We start from the raw sequence: 18,587 nt of genomic DNA, 5'->3' as shown, positions 1-18,587 counted from the left end.
ACGTAAAACAGTACAGTCCCAATGTCACAAAAGAGAGTGTTCTCATAAAAAGAATTCTTTTAAAAGTAATAAAGGGAATAGATACACCTGCTTACTTCAGTCAGTTACCTGTGATTTCACTTTTGGCTGTGCCATGTGTCAATACTTAAGACAGCATGAAACTACACAGGCTATTTCTAAATTACTGATCCTTCTCAAAATAGAGCTTATCTGACAGAAGCAGTGATATCATTATAACACAATATTTAAAACTCTTTCTTCTCTTGAAATTTTGTGCCAGCTTCCAGAATACAAGGACTCTACCAGTATGAGTGCTTCCTTAAAGGAAGGTGTCCTGAAGGGTTCTAGGTCCATATCTCTATACTGTGACTTTTCCTTTTTTAATGAACATCAATCATTTGCTTCATTTTTTCTTTGTCTTGTTTATTATTATTATTATTATTATTGTTTGCCCTTTAACTTTGTTTCCAGTTCTTCTTTGAGGAAAATAGGCATAAGCATAAATATTTAGAGGGTACCAAAATGGCACTTACTCCTTAAAGTTGAAAAAGTGTGAGTATGCAGATATAGTACTTCAATCTTCACAAACTCCTCTTTATTTAATAATATATGCCTAAATTCTATAATCCATAGTAATTCTGATTGATTAGCGTTTAACCCAAGTGAATCATAATTATATTAACCAATCTTCTGAAATTGTTTCAATAAAACTCTGGATATAAGCTTAGCAGACATTGCCAAATATTTACATTCTGCAGTTATTCATATTAAGGAATACTGTTCAATCAGTGAAATTTAATTTAATAATGTTTACCTGTGTGTAAGCCTCCGGTGACTAATGCAGACTGCAGTCTGAGAATCTTGAGCAATGCATACCTTATGCCGACTACATTTCATCTTTGAGCATGGATCTTTGGCTGGATCCAAAGCTAAAAAAATGTTCAGAAAATATTAAGATACATTTCAATAAAATGGAGGTATCTCATCTCATCAAACGATTTGATCAAGAAATTTACACAGCAGTTCATCTCTAAATTTTCTTCACATTCCTCCTCTTCTAAGAGATAGTTCTATTTTTACCCATATAACTAACTCAGAGTTAATAGATGGCTGCAATTTAATCTTATTCTACTTGGAAGCTAAAATACATGCAACCTTATGACCAAACAATGTATAATCAAAATAGAAACTTTAAGACCAAAATTTCTTATAGTCGTTACTGTCTTCTAAGCAGTAAGGTGCAGAATAAAGTTGGGACATTTTACTGTAATACTTGTGTCAGTTGAGGATTATAATTTATACTTTTGCTTTCCCTAGATAGATGCAGGTAGGTGGACCTAAGGGAGTAAGCCCAAAAGATTCTAGTGGGCGTTAATGAGTCCTTTGATATGCAAGAGGAGTCTATAGCTGTGCTAGGGGGCTGCTTGAGTGTATCCTGGTAATAATACTGAGATATTGCATTTTCATTTTTAAATTGCTTGTGCCTGATGTCTGAACCCCCATTTCTCTAGACAAAACCCCTATCTTGATGGATGCCAACACAAAGAGTGTGTGATTTGTTGGTGATATTTTAAACAAGAGTCTTATTGAGATTTAATTTGCATACAATTCATTCTATTAATGTTTAAATTCAGTTGCTTTCAGTATATTCACAACTGTGCAACTATTATCATAATCAATTTTAGAGTATTTTTTAAATGGTAATTTATTTATTTTGAGAGAGAGAGTGTGTGCCAGAGCATGACCAGGGGAGGAACAGAGAAAGAGGGAAAGAGAGAATTTTAAGCAGACTGCACTTTCAGCCCAGAGGCCAACTGGGGCCTCTATCCCGCGAACCTTGATATCATGACCTGAGCTGAATCAAGAGTCAAATGCTCAACCGACTGAGTCACCCAGGCGCCCCGGTTTAGAACACTTTTATCTTCTCAAAGAAAGGATACCCTTTAGTCATCACCCTCCAAGCCCCAACTCCCCCAGCTCCCTCACAACCATGAATAGCAGCACCCGCTAATCTAATTTCTGTCTCTATAGATATGCCTATTCTTTCTTTATGTAAATAGAATTACATATATGTGGTCTTCTGTGACTGGCTTCCTTTGTTTGGAACTATGTTTTCAAGGTCCAACGATATGGTACCATGTATCACTATTTTATTCCTTTAAATTGCTGAATACCATTTCTCTATATAGAGATGCCACATTTTATTTATCCATTCAAGAGTTGAGGGGAATTTTGGTTGTTTCTACTTTTTGTTTATTATGAATAATGCTGCTATTGGTAATTATTATTGGTGATGTCTGATGATATTTTGTTGTGATTTTCATGGGTGGAAAGCCAGTGAGGGAGTTGGCACAAATAAGAAAAAGGTGCTGAGTGTCCTCTTTGGATACATGTCACAACTGAGAGAAGTAACCCATGCAAGATGAAAGCTGAAAATAAAATTCTAATGCATATAGAAAAGTGGAACCTAAGTGACCTGAAAAATTTTTATTTGGAATATACAAAAGTTTTTGGGAAAGCCCTGAGCTCTTTGCTGAACATGAAATGTGGATTTGAACCAATCTTTTCAAATCTTAAACCTAAGGTAAACTAGAGCTAACATCTGGTGTATATATCAAATTTAGCTTTATGAATGTGTTAAATCAATAACCTAATGAAAGTGAATACGTTTTGATAACCAATAAATAAACCCAATTTCAATAAAATGCAGTTATAAATTATAGAGAGAGATGCATTTAGTCAGTCAGAGAAAGGCAAATATCATATGATTTCTCTCATATGTGGAATTTAAGAAACAAAAAAAGATGAACGTAGGGGAAGGGAAGGAAAAATAAGAAAAACAGAGAGGGAAGCAAACCATAAGAGACCTTTAAATACATAGAACAAACCGAGGATGCTGGAGGGGTATTGGTGTGGGGATGGGCTAAATGGGTGACGGGCATTAAGGAGGACACTTGTTGGGATGAGCATTGGGTGTTATACATGAGTAATGAATCACTGCATTCTACTCCAAAAAGCAATATCATACTGTATGTTAACTAAATTGAATTTAAATAAATTAATTAAGAATAAAAACATATTTTCTTTGTTTAAAAATATATATTTCAACTAAACTCTTGAGATTTCAAATACTCAACTCAAATTAAAAATACTAACACATATAGTTGGTAAGATATTCACTAAGAGACATCTTATACCATAATAAAGTGGTCAGTACAATAACTGCATCTATTTGGAACACAAATGTTTAAATTTCCTCCATACTAAAAAAAAAAAGTTTTTGACAGGCAATGATTAGATAAATTATAGCTTCTCTTAATTTATGAATAATTTCAAAATTTAAGATAAACAATATTAGCTATTTGATTTTCTTTTTTCAAATGTTTTTTATTCATTTTTAAGAGACAGAGAGCACGCACGAGCATGAGCAGGGGAGGGGCAGAGAGCGAAAGAGACTCAGAATCTTTTTTTTTTTTCAAATTTTTTATGTTTATTTCTTTTTGAGAGAGAGACAGAAAGAGACAGAGGGAGACAGAGCACGAGCAGGGGAGAAGCAGAGAGAGAGGGAGACACTGAACCTGAAGCAGACTCCAGGCTCTGAGTTGTCAAGCACAGAGCCCGACGCGGGGCTTGAACTCACGAACTGTGAGATCATGACCTGAGCTGAAGTCGGTCACCTAACTGACTGTGCCACCCAGGCGCCCCAGAGGGAGACACAGAATCTTAAACAGGCTCCAGGTTCTGAGCTGTCAGCACAGAGCCCGATGTGGGGCTCAAACCCACAGACCATGAGATCATGACCTGAGCCAACATCGGATGCTCAACTGACTGAAGTCACCCAGGCGCCCTATTTTATTTTCTATGAAATGTTTAATATACTTTGTTCACCATGCAAATGAAAATTGCTAGAACATTCTAATTATACTGTAGCAGTTTAAACCATCACAAATTAGAAAACGGTCTCATTGAACTACTGTACCTTAAAACTGCATGATTTCTTGTTAGACAACATAAAGGAAAAACATACAGTAACTTAGAAGGTATTAAAATGTATTGTTATTTCTAATCGTTAGTCTATTTTGAGTTTAATTGTTAATATCACTTTTAAATGTTGATTAAAATTAAATAATTCTGCCTAAAACAAAAAACAAAACAGAACAATGCCTTTGTACCTACCACTGTATCTTATATTCACATGTCATACACTCATTGTGAATATATTTAACCTATGACATATTGTTCTGAAAGGGGAGTGTTTTTGTTTTGAAATACAACACTATGGTACATATGAAACTATCATGACTAATCTAACCTAGTTACACTCCAAATGCAGACCATTGCTAGTTATTTTTAGTTATTCTTTCTAGTTTTCTTTACCTTATACAGCATGCATTAGATAATTTTCTAAAATTCCATTACACCTCTTACATTACATCTACCTAATTAAAGACATCAGAACTCAAAAATTTGTGTATAATAAGAAGGAAATTACTGGAACAAATATAGCACATAAAAATAAACTTGATGAAAATTTTACATAAAATTCTGCATAAAGGATCAAATAAAAGAGTAGTAGTATTGGGGTGCCTCATGGGCTCAATAGGTTGAGCGTCCGGCTTTGGCTCAGGACATGATCTCACAGTTCGTGGGTTCAGGCCCTGAGTCAGGCTCTGTGCTGCCAGCTCTGAGCTTGGAGTCTGCCTCAGATTTTGTGTCTCTTCCACTTGCACTTTGTCTCTCTGTCTCACTCTCAAAAACAAATAAAAATTAAAAAAAAATTTAAGTGTAGTAGTGTCAGGAGATGGAAAATATGATAGAAGGTGAACAAAAGAATCAAATACATAGAATCTGCACTAAGGAAAAGATCTCTGTGCATGTGATTTTAACCATGTGTATTTTTGAGTAGAACTTACATTGTTGGCAGCTTAAAAATTATAAAATATCACACACTGTAAATACAGATGCTTGAGATTTTATTCTTGAAATCACAACAATAACATAGCCAGCTTCCCCTAGACTGAAGCCCATGGATTAGACTTAATCCTGTATTTTAAATTCATCACCTCCCTCTGTTGCTATCCTCTTCTTTCCATCTCATTCCAATTAGCGTTTCCTGTTCTATTCCACATTACTGTATTTAACTTTTTCTCAGGCATCCAGTAAAACAACCCAAGCACCCAGTAAAAAAGATTTCAGTCAATGCACTTGAATTCATTTGGGTATATTCTTTTTGTCTTAATCTTTCATAATCTTTCTTATGGATGTGAACTAACCTGGGGATCTAACGAATACTGTTTTTGTATTGTTTTGTTTCCAAACAAAGCAGTCTGCATACTAAACAACGGCCTTATACTTTTCATCTATGATATAGTTGCATTTCATTTGTGATATAGGATTCCCCTCACTCTTTCTCCAGAATATTCGGTTTTTAGTCCAGATTCCCCCACTAATTTCTAGACCAGAGTAAGCTAGGGCATATCTAGCCTGACCCAGCTGCTAATGTGGGAGGAAGTGCCTGCACCAGCAAGGATTGGTGTGAGCAGAAAACAAATGTAAGTGTAGACAGGTATGTCAGTGAAGAAAGATCTAATTCTTGAAAAGAAGTCCTTATGTAAGGGGAACTGAAAAGTAAGGACACACAATGCAGATGGCAGGTCAAGAAAACAAACAGGGACAGTGACTGAAAGGTGCTGAATTCTCAATTCAGCAGAGAAATCATTAGTATTCATATTCTGTGCAAGTGGTATTGAAAGGAAAGGCAAAAAGTAGTGTCATTAAGCTGCAAAACTAGGTTTTATTGTTACTGTCAAGAACTGAAATAAACTTTAACAGAGAAGATCGGAACTCTTAATCTGTACAAACTGACTTCTAGAATTTAGCAGTGTTTATCCACAAAAAGCCTAGATTTTTAAATTAAGTCCTAATTATTCTAGGCTAAAGCCCTCTTAAATAATTCTGCATTTTATTTTTAGTGGGGTTAATGATGAACCAGTCACCTTAGCTAAGTCAATTTCAGAAAAAATATTTCTTAGAAACTCGACAAATACAGTAAAAACTTAACTTTCCCAATACTGATTCAGATTTTTCAAACTACTAACTTCTATACAGTCTGATAGGTTCATCTAAAAATTAAAGATTTCTGGACTAGATGATCTCCAAATTCACATTCTTTTTTCAAAAAGTGTTAGTACATTTCAGCATGCACTTTTGGCACCACAAATCCTATGTAGAATGGATCCTCCCCTCAACACATTCAGCATTCTTATTAGGAAGGAGATATATAGGAAAAACAATTAGAATGCATCAAGTGGAAATTATATACATATATGTGTGTGTGTATATATAGTTAGCTATGTGAAAATGTACACACATACCGGTGAAGGAATGGGGGATCATTAGAATGAATGAAAACTTAGGTAGGTTTTGAAATATGTACAATGAACAAAATGAAAGAAAACCCCAGTATAAGAAGCCAGTATAAATGCATAAAAGTATAAAAGGATGCCCTATTCCTGGAATGACAGTTCAGGAGGGATGAAATACAAAATGTACATACTGCCTTCAAGTATTGTGGAAAACCAAACCAAAACAAAACAACACTAGAGAGGCGGATGAAAGCTTCTTACCTCTTGGAGTTCTACCTTATAGGTAATGCCATGTCACTGAATGATTTTAATTTGGAGAGTGACATACTTAGGTTTGTATGGTAAAGAGATCACTCACAAAAATTTGGTTACGCTTTGAATAATTTTTGATCAAGACAAGAAAACTAACAAATATCCAGGAGACAAAGGATAAGAATCCACTGTAAAGGAAGATGGGCATGGGGACAATGCTGACTACAGAGCAAAAATAAAAGATGGTTTTGGGAGGGTCAAGCATGGTCTGTTGGAATAGGCATGCTGAGGCAATGGGTTCTGACTCAGCTGAATAAATGTCTAGCACCTGACCTCCACCATTTGTGGCCTTTTTCTGTAATGAATACTGCTGCAACTGATTTTCTTTTGATTAGTATTTGCCCAGCTAACTTTTGTCTGAACTCCTTTATTTTTAATTCTTAATTTTTATATTTTAACAATGCTCTCAAGAACTCTTGGGAAGATTTATAAGCACAGTCTAAGGGGACATATCTCTTCTTTTGTTTCAACTGTGACTTTTTTTAAATGTAATTGCACTCTTCCTTATTGCTTTCTTTTGTGTTTTCTATTCTGCAACATTTTGTTTCTTTTTCTCCTTATCTTTCTTTCTTCTTTCCTTCCTCATAGTGTATTAATTATATTTTATTTAGTACCTTTTTCCTTCTGCTAGTTTGGAAGTTATACAATCTCTTTTAGTGATTTCCTTTGGATTTACATACACATCGAGCATCACTGGATGAGAATAACCATACAATAAGTAGATTACCCTTCTTCTGAAGAGTTCCATGTTAACACCAAATCTTTGACCTTCAACTTCCACACAAATTTCCATGAGTTCCTCTGCACTTTACCATAGAACCACTGCAAAATAGTATTTTTAAATATTTTTTTAATTTTTTTAATTTATTTATTTATTTTGAGAGAGAGAGCCCAATCGGTGGAAGGGCAGAGGGGGAGGAGAAAGAGAATCCCAAGCAGGCTCTGCACTGTCAGAGTAGAGCCTGATGTGGGGCTCAATCTCATGAATGGTGAGATCATGACCTGAGCCAAAATCAAGAGTTGACCACTAGACCAACTGAACAACCAGGCACCCCAAAAGAGTCCGTATTTCTATTATTATTTTTACTGACATAGCTAATTTAAACTTATCAAGTCTACCAATTTATTTGCCCATTATTGTTTCTTGCAGTTCACACTGTCTTTTGGGTCCTCTCATATAATTTTATTTGTTGAAGCATATCATTTTATGGTTTTTTCCACATGTGCAATTTGTGCCATATCTTTTATATATTTCTCTGAATGTATCTTTATTTTCCAATCAATTTTAAAGGATAATTTATCTGTGTCTGGCATTCTTATTTGATAATTACTTTTTCCTACCCACAATAAAAATATTATTTCATGTTATTTTGCCATCAGTTGCGACTAATTAATAAGTCTGGTTTTAGCCTGTGGTTCTCTGTAAGCAGTCAGCTTTACCCCTCAGATATTATAATATTTTCTTATCATCAAAACTTTGTGCTGTGAAATGCCTATCTCCATCTATTATAGCAAACACATCAGCAAATATATCCTTCTCTTTGAATTTCAACTGGTAACAGAAGTACATTTAGGTAAATGTACTTCAGCCACTAGGAAAAAAATCAAGAAAACAAAAACTTAAGTTAAACATTCATCATGATTTAAGAGCAGGTGAATTGTGCCATCGAGAGCTGGATTTAAATTTTGGAAAACTGTTGGAAAAATTGCAACATCACTACATAGTGAAAGGCATAAAATTAAAGTAAGATGCATACCCATCAGCGTTCACTTGGTGAAATGTCTCTTTAAACTTAATTGTGTGTTTTCACATAAAATGAAGTGACCAGTAACTCAAACATGTTTTAAAAACCTTCACGGTTCAACAATGAAGCACTGAATATATTTTTGTTGTTGTTTTAACAACAGTTCGTTTCACTAAAACTCTATGTTGTACAACTATAAGAAGAAGTGGTTTTCTAGGGAATTTTTTTTAACTTGCCAGATGTTAGAATGAAACGCAGTGCAAGTGAGCAGCATGGAAAATAGAGCTAATGCCTGATAGTTAATTAGACTTTTGACAGCCAATTTTGTGGTGCTAAATGTGATTAAATGTGGCTGCAAGTCTTTGGAGTGACTTTTCTTAGTTTTAAACCTTAATATTACTTTAGTTATATAACATCCTTCCACTGTAACTCTGGTCTCCCCATTTCAAACATTACATGTGGAGATCTACATAATTAGCAGATTTGAATGCAACTGCTGCATTAATTTCTTTTGTAGTAAATATATATCAAAATTTCACAATATTTATTCCAATAATATCCCATCTTATATAATTGTATGAAATGCAACTACTACATTGATAACTCAAAGATAATAAAAACTCTAGATGCTATTATAAGGCAGAATTTTGTGCAACATCCAGTCTAGTATTAAAGTACTAATGACAGTTTAAAAATGTCATGATCTTTTATTCTTTGTCGTTCTTTTACTTTGTCAAGATATCATATCTTCCACACTCCTTAAAGTGATAAATGTTAATAGTGTTCCTTCTATAAAAGAGATGAATTTCAGAATACTTGACTATATGTAAAAACCTATTATTTTTACAGGTTTTCATTCTCAAATATTATTTGTTACATAAAAATGATGATACTGAATCCTCATCATAAAGCTTTATACTTAGGACTTTCATTCTAATATTTGAGGTAAATATATCTATGATTCAGTTAATACTAAGAGGGTGCCTAAAATAAAATCATAAAAAAGTCCCTACTAATAGGGCAATAATGTCTTAGCTTACTGAAATAATGTTTACCTGTAGTTCCTTGATGATTCTCTATCTTAGTGTTTTCATCTAGAAATGAAAGAGATTGGTCTAATTCTAAAATGCAAAATAATATATTCTATAATTGCATACCTTAACTTACCTGGGAGCTTTTATATAAAAAAGAAGAAATATTTTTAAATATTAACACTGAGTTGAGGGCACTTGGGTGGCTCAGTTAGTTAAGCATCAGACTCTTGATTTCAGCTCAGGTCATGATCTCATGGTTTGTGAGATAGAGCCTGACATCAGTGTGGATGTGGGATTCTCTCTCTCCCCTTCTTTCTCATGCTCATTCTCTCTCTCTCTCTCTCTCTCTCTCTCTCTCTCTCTCTCTCTCTGTCTCTCTCTCAAAATAAATATATAAACTTTAAAAAATATATTACCACTGTGTTGAAAAACTGTTTATGCAACTCTGCATAAATACTTCCAGACATATAGAAAACAGCATATTTGGCATTATCATTTGTACTTTTGTTGCTAGTTATTAAGGTCTTATAAAATCTCTTATAATTTGCTATACAGCTCTTCTAACCATCCTACAGGAGGATATCTGGCCCACTTTAAGTGACACTCTGCTTTTCTCAGTCCTCAATTAGGACACAGAATTATCTCAGTTCAATAAAAGCCACTGACTCTAAACTCACCATTTTCCTAAATGAAGTTTACTCTTCTATTTTTCCTATTTAAAAATTAAAAATACAATCTACATGAACTCTTTTTTTTAAGAGAGTTTCTCTATTTTTGAGAGAGAGAGCACGTGCGCATGCATGCCTGCACATGAGTGGGGGTGGGGGGCAGAGAGAGGGAGACACAGAATCCATGAACTCTTTTTAAAGAACAATGAGGCTAGGGGCTCCTGGGTGGCTCAGTCAGTTAAGCATCTGACTTCAGTTCAGGTCCTGATCTCACTGCTCCTGAGTTCAAGCCCCACATCAGGCTCTGTGCTGACAGCTTAGAGCCTAGAGCCGGTTTCAGCTTATGTCTCCGTCCCTCTACCCTTCCCCTGCCCTGCTTGTGAGCTCTCTCTCACTCTCTCTCTCTCAAATATAAAATATAAATACATACATACCTACCTACATACATACATACATACATAGAACTAAAACAAGACTTCTAAGCACAGATAGGTTTCCTCTGAAAGTTGTGTCAAACATTGCTACCATTAGATAGTTTACACACTTACATGCACAGAGAGGTGTATATGTATAAACAAGGAATGATTTTATGACCATCTAACCTTGGGTATGAATTGGGTGTGAATCAGGAGATATTCTCCTGATATCATCTATTCAATCTGCTACAAAATTAAAGGCACAGTAAGTGAGCACACCTCACTACTAGAAGAAATGTTAAAATTAAAAAACTGAACACAGAAGTGTTGGCCAGAATTAGATCAACCAACCCTAACACACAGCTGGTGGGCAGTACAGAATGGTACAGGTTACTGTTAGTAGTCCAGGTACGATTAGGAGACAAAAGACTTAGTACCTCAAATAGGGAAAGTTTAAAATAAGGAATTGCTGAGGCTCCTGTGTGGCTTAGTTGGTTGAGCATCCAACTTTTGATTTTGTCTCTGGTCATCATCTCATGGTTGTGGGATCGAGCCCACATCAGCTCTGTGCTGAGCGTGGAGCCTACTTAAGATTCTCTCTCTCTCTCTCTCTCTCTCTCTCTCTCTCTCTCTCTCTCCCCTGCGCCCACCCCCTCCTCTTTGTCTCTCTCTCTCTCTCTCTCAAATAAAAATAAGAATAAATAAAATAAGGAATAAAAGAATAACTGTCAAAAAAAGGAGTAAAAAAGTCTCTCAAGAATACTCTAGTAATAATATGAAGTATCGATGGAAGAGCCAAACTAGAAAGGTGTGCCTCCTCCCCAGGTTTGGGATTCAATTCTCATTGGAGAAGGTTGAAGTACACCGGATGGCTCAGAAGTCTATTTAGTTAGCAGGGCCAGAGCTGGTTGGTCCATAGTCACTGGCAAAGTGGGCAACACCATACCTCTTCCCCCCACCCATCTGGTACAGGTGCACAGAGGCTGAAAGGAAGGGAATCACAGCTGGGAATGAGCAGGAAACACTCAACCAGTATGCAAGTGGGCTGAAGCCAGCAGGAGTGCATGGAGGGAGTTGAGGCATTGGGAGCCCATTTCCAAGTGCAAGACCTGGAGTACACAGTTCCCAACAAAACAAGGTATGCAAACCTGCTGTGGGACTATACATATTCTACATGCAGGTGTGGTAGAGCACCCCTGCATGTCTCTCCTTCACCCACCACTGCAGTAGAAGGACAAACAGAAGTATTCCAGAGCCAGAAAGAGAAGCCCTTCACTCTGCAATGCCCTTGCAGTTCCCTACATTGATGACGCTTAATTTCTGTTTGTTACAAGACATGCTTACAGGATCCTGTTCTATCACTGCAGAACAGGCAACGAAAAGAGAATTGAGAGATGAGAGTCAGTAAATTGATACCTCTCACAATCCCTTTGGAAAATATTTCGGCAGTTTGTTATATAATTAAACAATACTACATCTTTGAATTTATCCAAGAAAATATTTGAATGTTCACGGAAAGACTACTACAAATAGTCATGGAATGTTTATTTATAAGAACTAACCCAAATATGCATCAACAGATGACTGTTGTCATACAAAGACAATGCTACAGCAATAAAACAAACAAAACAAAACAAACCCCTGAAAAATGCAATACTGTTAGATAAATCTCAAAACCACTATAGGAAAAAAATGGCATAAAGGAAAGTATACATGCAAGGTACTTCCATTTGTATCAAGTTATATACAGAACAAGCTAAAGTAAATTAAAGTGAAAGAAATCAGAACAGTGATTGCCTGGATTGGGGGTAGGCAACCAGGGGGATTGGGAAGAGGATGCAATTCGGGGAATGTCTGGAGTGATGGAAATGTTCTTTATCTTAAAGGAGGTAGTGTTAATTCAATTATCTGCATTCACCAAAATGCATCAAACTGTACATTTTCAACTATTGCATCTTATTGCATGTAAACTATGGATTAATTAAAAAAAATTCCTGTTTTTTTTTTTTTTTCTCCTGAGGCATCTTTTGAAGTCTCCATCCTCCATGAGAATATTTAAGGTCTTTCTCAATCAATCATCTCAGGGCAGCAGAGCATACAATCAAAAATCAAAGGTGCAAATTTCACCTCTGAAAAATCAATTCTGCATCAAGGGGTATGTTCTTTTGTAATAAATGCTGCACAATGCAGATAGGTTAAATTAATGAAAAGCAAGTCATAATAGGAAAGAGAATGCAGAACAGGATCTCATTCACTCAAATCTGCATTCAAATCCTACTGGCAAGGTCTACATAAGACTTTAGATGTAACTGCCAGAATTTAACTGTCCTAAAAACAGAAAGAGCTTTTAAGAATGCCCAAAAGTTTCAAAAAGACTAATATTTTGTAAAAACCCACGATAATACTGGCTGAAGCAACAAGTTGATAGAATTTCTAACTAAGAACACTTTCAAATATACATAGTAATCTTCAGAACATTTTATGAATTAAATGTTTTGGAACAAAACTAATTAGACTAACCACTTTTTTCAAATATTCCTTCTTTCAGCAGATCGGTCCTGCTTGCACAGAGCTGTAGTTACAACAATGGCAGACATTCTTAGTAAAGCAATGGTGGTAATTATCCTGGCAGGTAAGTAAACCTTATGGGTCTTCCGTATCCTTCAGTTTGTCACGTCTAATTAATATCATGGCTCACAAAAAAAAAACAAATAATCCTTTGCAAAGTACTGATCTGACTACTGTTAAATGAAGCTTTCACTGCCTGCCACCTACTTAGGTGGGATTAGATTAAAGCCTCTGGTTTGCTCAAATGACTAAATCAAATGAGGGTGTATTTTCTGATAGGGCCCTTTCAGTCAGCTTGTTTCGTGAAACAGTTTAATCTGTACTTTACTCTGGTGCAAATGGAAACCTCTAATTGCTATTTACTAAAGGACTGCATCTTTAGCATTGATGTATCAAATTAATGGTTTACCACATCTGGAAATTTAATATCACAAACTGTCAAATTTATAAACCTAAATACGCTGGACATTTTTGTTGCCTAAAGTATTTGTCTAAATATCCAAAATATTCAAAAACACTTTTAGTCATATTCTTGGGGTTGTAAATTGACAATGCAATAGGATCCCATAGGGCCTGCCTCAAATCATGACAGCAGAATCCAATTCTAGCGACTGACATAACAAAGCCCTATAGAACTACAAGATGTGGTTCCTTATCAAACATGATGGGACCAGTGGATGCAAATGGCTATGATGTTAACTTTATAAGTATTTTTATGTTAAATATTAAAGTATATTTTTTTCTTTCTAGGCTATTACAAAGAACATGATTATAAAAATACCATGTGCAACAGTGATGACAAAACTGAAACATGGTAAATTCTAAAGGACTCCATGATTGATCAGTGGGGAAACAAGGTCAAAGTAAAAAGGAACCAGTGTTGTTGTACGTTATTATTCAACTTTGAAATGTGCATGATGGGTAATATAATTTGAAAAGCGTCAATATTGCCTTTTTGGATACAAAATCTTCACTCTATTGTATATTATTAATCCTATGAAGAAACTGATATATGTCACTGTGAGATGTAAGAAGAAGAACCTAGAAAATACTCGATCTGAACTTGCAAATTTAAGTATATTGTGAGAAAATGGTTTGGGAAAAGTATTTTCCAGATTCTAATTATACCATTGCTGTCCCTACTTAAGTATATTAACTAACAATAGGTCTGAAAGACTAGAATGATAAGATTATTGTGTGGTATGGAATGGATCTCTTTTAGACTAACCAAGTACTAGAGAAAAGTTCTAAAACAAGGGAGGAATGAAAAGAGAACTTTCTCATTTGTTCTGGACTAAATGTGTATGTCCCCCTAAAATTCATTTGTTGAAATGCTCACCTGCAAAATGATGGTACAGTAGTCCCCCCTTAGGCACGGTTACCCTTTCTGCAGTTTCTACTTATGGTCAACCACCATCTGGAAGCAGTGATCCTACTCCACACATCGGAAGGTGAATAGTGGCCTAAAGCTACATTACAATGTCAGGCCAATCACCACACTTCATCTTACCATTTTATCATCTCACATCATCACAAGGTGACGAAAGTAGAATAAGATGTGGAGAAAGGGAAAGGACCATATCCACATAACTTTCATTACAGTGTATAGTTAGTTGTTCTGTTTTACTAGTAGTTATTGTTGCTCGTCTCTTTGTGTGCCTAATTTATAAATCAAACCTTATCATAGGTACGTAGGTATAGAAAACAAAAAACATAGTATGTAAAAGTTTCCGTACTATCCATGGTTTCAGCCATTCACTGTGGATCTCAGAACATATCCCCCAAGGATAAGGAAGGACCACTGTATTAAGTGGTGAGGACTTAGGAAGTAATTAGATCATGATGGTGGAATACTCATAAGTGGGATTAGTGCCTCATAAAAGAGACCTTAGGAGCTCTATGTTTCCTTCTCACATAAGAATGCAATGAGGGTAAAATGAGAAGATGATAGTTTGCAACCTGGAAGAAGGTCTCCCCAGAAGCCCACCATGCTGGCACCTGATCTTAAACTTCTGGCCTCCAAAATGTCTATTGTTTATAAGCTGCCCAGCCTATGGCACTTTGTTATAGCAGCCCATACCAATTAAGAGACCATTATTCTTTCTGGGATTGAATGAGAGGAAAAAGGAAGAGAACCAATGACAGATAGCAAAAAAAAAAAAAAAAATTAAATCTCAATCTCTATTTCCCTTTTCTTAGGCTTCCTTCAAGCCACTTTTGGACAATGTTCAGATGAGTGAGAGTAAAACAGAGGGTATCATTTGACAATCCTTGCCCCATCTTTCGAACATGAACACCACCTCAAAGACTGTCCTTGAACATTCTGGGGCACTGGCACATCTTAGTAACTCTGTTGGGAGAATCACTCAATCAAAGGGTCACCGTGGACTTTTAAGGCTACCTTCAGTCCTTATGCAGCATGATCACCAACTTGAGGGCTGCTAAGGCTTGCCATGGTGATCCTGGCACAAAAGTTATAGAGTGGGGCCAGTGAGATGGATGTAGGCTAAGAGAGATAGGAGTCTACACCCAACAGGACTAAGATGAGGTCAAATCTATCTTTCACTGTGCCCTTCTCAACATATGACCAAGTACACATTATCTTGGAAAGAAAAAAAAGGAAGTGAGGAGGCAGCTGAGAAACTTAATAACCAAATTATTATACCAACTTAATAACCGACTTAATAACCAAAAGGAATTAAATTGAATTATTTTAACCAATTATTATCTAATTATTGAATTAGGTTGTACTTTGTCATTTTTTTCTAATTAAGGGACATATTAAGGTACTTTTCTCATTTGGAATATGGCAGATATAGACTAAAGAGTTTATATATATTTTTTACTCATTTGAGTTTCAGCTTTTCATGTTGACATATAGTTATATATTGAACAACCTGGATTAAAGGGTACAAGAAGTAACCAGATTCTTTATCTAATTCTCAGAAAGTGTTATATTAGCTCCTTGCACCTAATAATTTACTCTTTTCAAATAAGAACTCAAGCAGTATTTTAATAGCTTTTTACATAGTGGAATGTCCAGCACACTTTAACCATCATACAATTTAGAATGTCTCCATAGCTGAATCATTCTCCAGCCATGATTGTACTTCAGTTTTGGAATTTAGATGGCATGAGATTTTATATATATATATATATATATATATATATATATATATATATATAAAACCCTTAAAACTCTACTAATACATGAATTCAGTAAAGTTGCAGGATGCAAAATCAATATGCAGAAATCTGCTGCATTTCTATACACTAATAACAAACTTGAAAAAAAAAGAAATTAAGAAAACAACATCATTTATAATCACATCAAAAAAGAATAAAACACCTAGAAATATATTTAACCAAGGAGGTAAAAGACGTACATTCAAAAAAATAAGACATTGATGAAAAAAATTGAATACACAAATACATGGAAGATATTCCATGCTCATGAACCAGAAGAGAAAAATTAATATTGTTAAAATTTCCATACTAATATTCAAGTCAATCTATATATTCTATGTACTCCCTGTCAAAATTCCAATGGCATTTCACATAAATAAAACAAACAATCCTAAAATTTGCATGGAACCAGAAAAAAATCCCAAATAGTCAAAGCAATATTAAGAAAGAACAAAGCCAGAGGTATCATGCTCCCTGATTTCAAACTATACTACAAATCCATTAATCAAAATAATATGGTTTTAGCATTGAAACATACACATAAGGGTGCCTGGCTGGCTCAGTCTGTGGAGCACGTGTCTCTTGATCTTGAGATTCTAAGTTTGAGTCCCACTTTGGGTGTAAAAATGACTTAATAAAATCTTGGGGCGCCTGGGTGGCTCAGTCAGTTAAGCATCCGACTTCCGCTCAGGTCATGATCTCACGGTCTGTGAGTTCGAACCCCGCATCCGGCTCTGTGATGACAGTTCAGAGTCTCTCTCTGCCTGCCCCTCCCCCACTTGTGCTCTGTCTCTCTCTCTCTGTCTCTCAAAAATAAGTAAATGTAAAAAAAAAAAATTAAACAAACAAGCCAAAAACAAACAAACAAACAAACAAAACAGACACATAGATCATCAATGGAACAGAATATAAAGCTCAGGAAAAAACGCGCATATATACGGTGAATTAATTTACAACAAAAAAAGCCAAGAATATCCGATGGGGAAAGGACAGTATCTCCAATAAATGGTGTGGAGAAAGCTGGAGAGCCACATGCAAGAGAATGAAACTGGACTACTATCTTATCATATGAAAATTAATTCAAAATGGATTAAAAACTTGAATATAAGGCCTGCAACCATAAAACTCCTAGAAGAAAATATTGGTAGTAACCTCCTTGATATTGGTCCTGGTGATAATTTTTTTGGATCTGATGCCAAAAACAAAAATAAAGAAGTGGTACTATATCAAACTAAAAGTTTCTGCATAACAAATAAACCACCCACAAAATGAAAAAGCAATCTGCTGAATGTGAAACAATATTTGCAAATTATATATCTGATAAGGGGTTAATATCCAAAATATATAAAGAATTCATAGGAGTCAATAACAAAACCAGACAATCCAATCTAAAAAAGAACAGAGACTACGAATAGACATTTTTCCAAAGAAGATATACTGATGGCCAACAGGTACAAGAAAAGATGCTCAACATCACTTTCTACTCATTAGGGAAATCAAATCAAAATCACAGTGAGGTATCATACCACGTCTTTTAGAATGGCCATTATCAAAAAGATAAGAAAAAGTGTTGGCAAGGATGTGGAGAAAAGGGACCTCTTGCACAATGTTGGTAGGAATGTAATTGGTGCAGTCACTTTGGAAAATAGTGTGGAAGTTCCTTAAAAAATTAAAAATAGAACTACCATACATTCTAACAATTCTATTTCTGGGTATTAAAAGAAAACAAAGGTACTAACTCAAAAAGATATATGCACCCCCATGTTTATTCCAGACTTATTCACAATAGTCAAGATACAGAACAACCTTAAGTCTCCACTGTTGGATGAATGGATAAAGAAAATGTGAGATTAGATAGATAGATGGATGGATTGATAGATAGATAGATAGATAGATAGATAGATACATAGATACATAGATGATAGATAGATAGCTATAAATATAAGGATAGATAGATATGCAATGGAATACTCTTCATAAAAAAGAATGAAATCTTACCATTTGCAAGTTTCATCAAGTGGATGAAACTTGAGGGCACTATGCTAAATAAAATAAAATCAGATAAAGACAAATATGGTATGATCTCATTCATATGTGGAATTTTAAAAACCAACCAACCAACCAACAAACAAACAAAAGCTTAGAGATACAGAGAACAGCTTGGTGGTTGCCAGAAGCTGGGATGAGGGTGGAGTACAGGGAAATGGGTAAAAGGGGTCAAGGTACAAAATTCCAGTAATAAAATAAATAAGTCATAGAGGTGTAATGTACAGCATGGTGACTATAGTTAACA

At 35.2% G+C, this 18,587-nt stretch overlaps 1 protein-coding gene and 1 long non-coding RNA gene across 2 annotated transcripts in view; one reads left to right on the top strand and one right to left on the bottom strand.

Moving 5' to 3' along the window:
* SPOCK3 (SPARC (osteonectin), cwcv and kazal like domains proteoglycan 3) overlaps positions 1 to 18,587 on the bottom strand; it is a 481,842-nt gene that overhangs the window by 262,969 nt on the left and 200,286 nt on the right. Inside the window, 1 exon segment of the mRNA XM_030312786.1 lies at positions 815 to 929. Within this exon segment, the coding sequence (XP_030168646.1) occupies positions 815 to 929 (115 nt within the window).
* On the top strand, positions 11,614 to 14,798 carry LOC115512098. Its single transcript, XR_003968279.1, has 3 exons — positions 11,614 to 11,678; positions 13,089 to 13,172; positions 13,859 to 14,798. It is a non-coding gene; the product is annotated as an uncharacterized LOC115512098 (long non-coding RNA).

This window comes from Lynx canadensis, chromosome B1 (assembly GCF_007474595.2).
Source record: "Lynx canadensis isolate LIC74 chromosome B1, mLynCan4.pri.v2, whole genome shotgun sequence".
In the NCBI taxonomy this organism is placed as follows: Eukaryota; Metazoa; Chordata; class Mammalia; order Carnivora; family Felidae; genus Lynx; species Lynx canadensis.
Note: the sequence above shows the minus strand (reverse complement) of the source record. Positions and strands in the feature narration are given on the sequence as shown.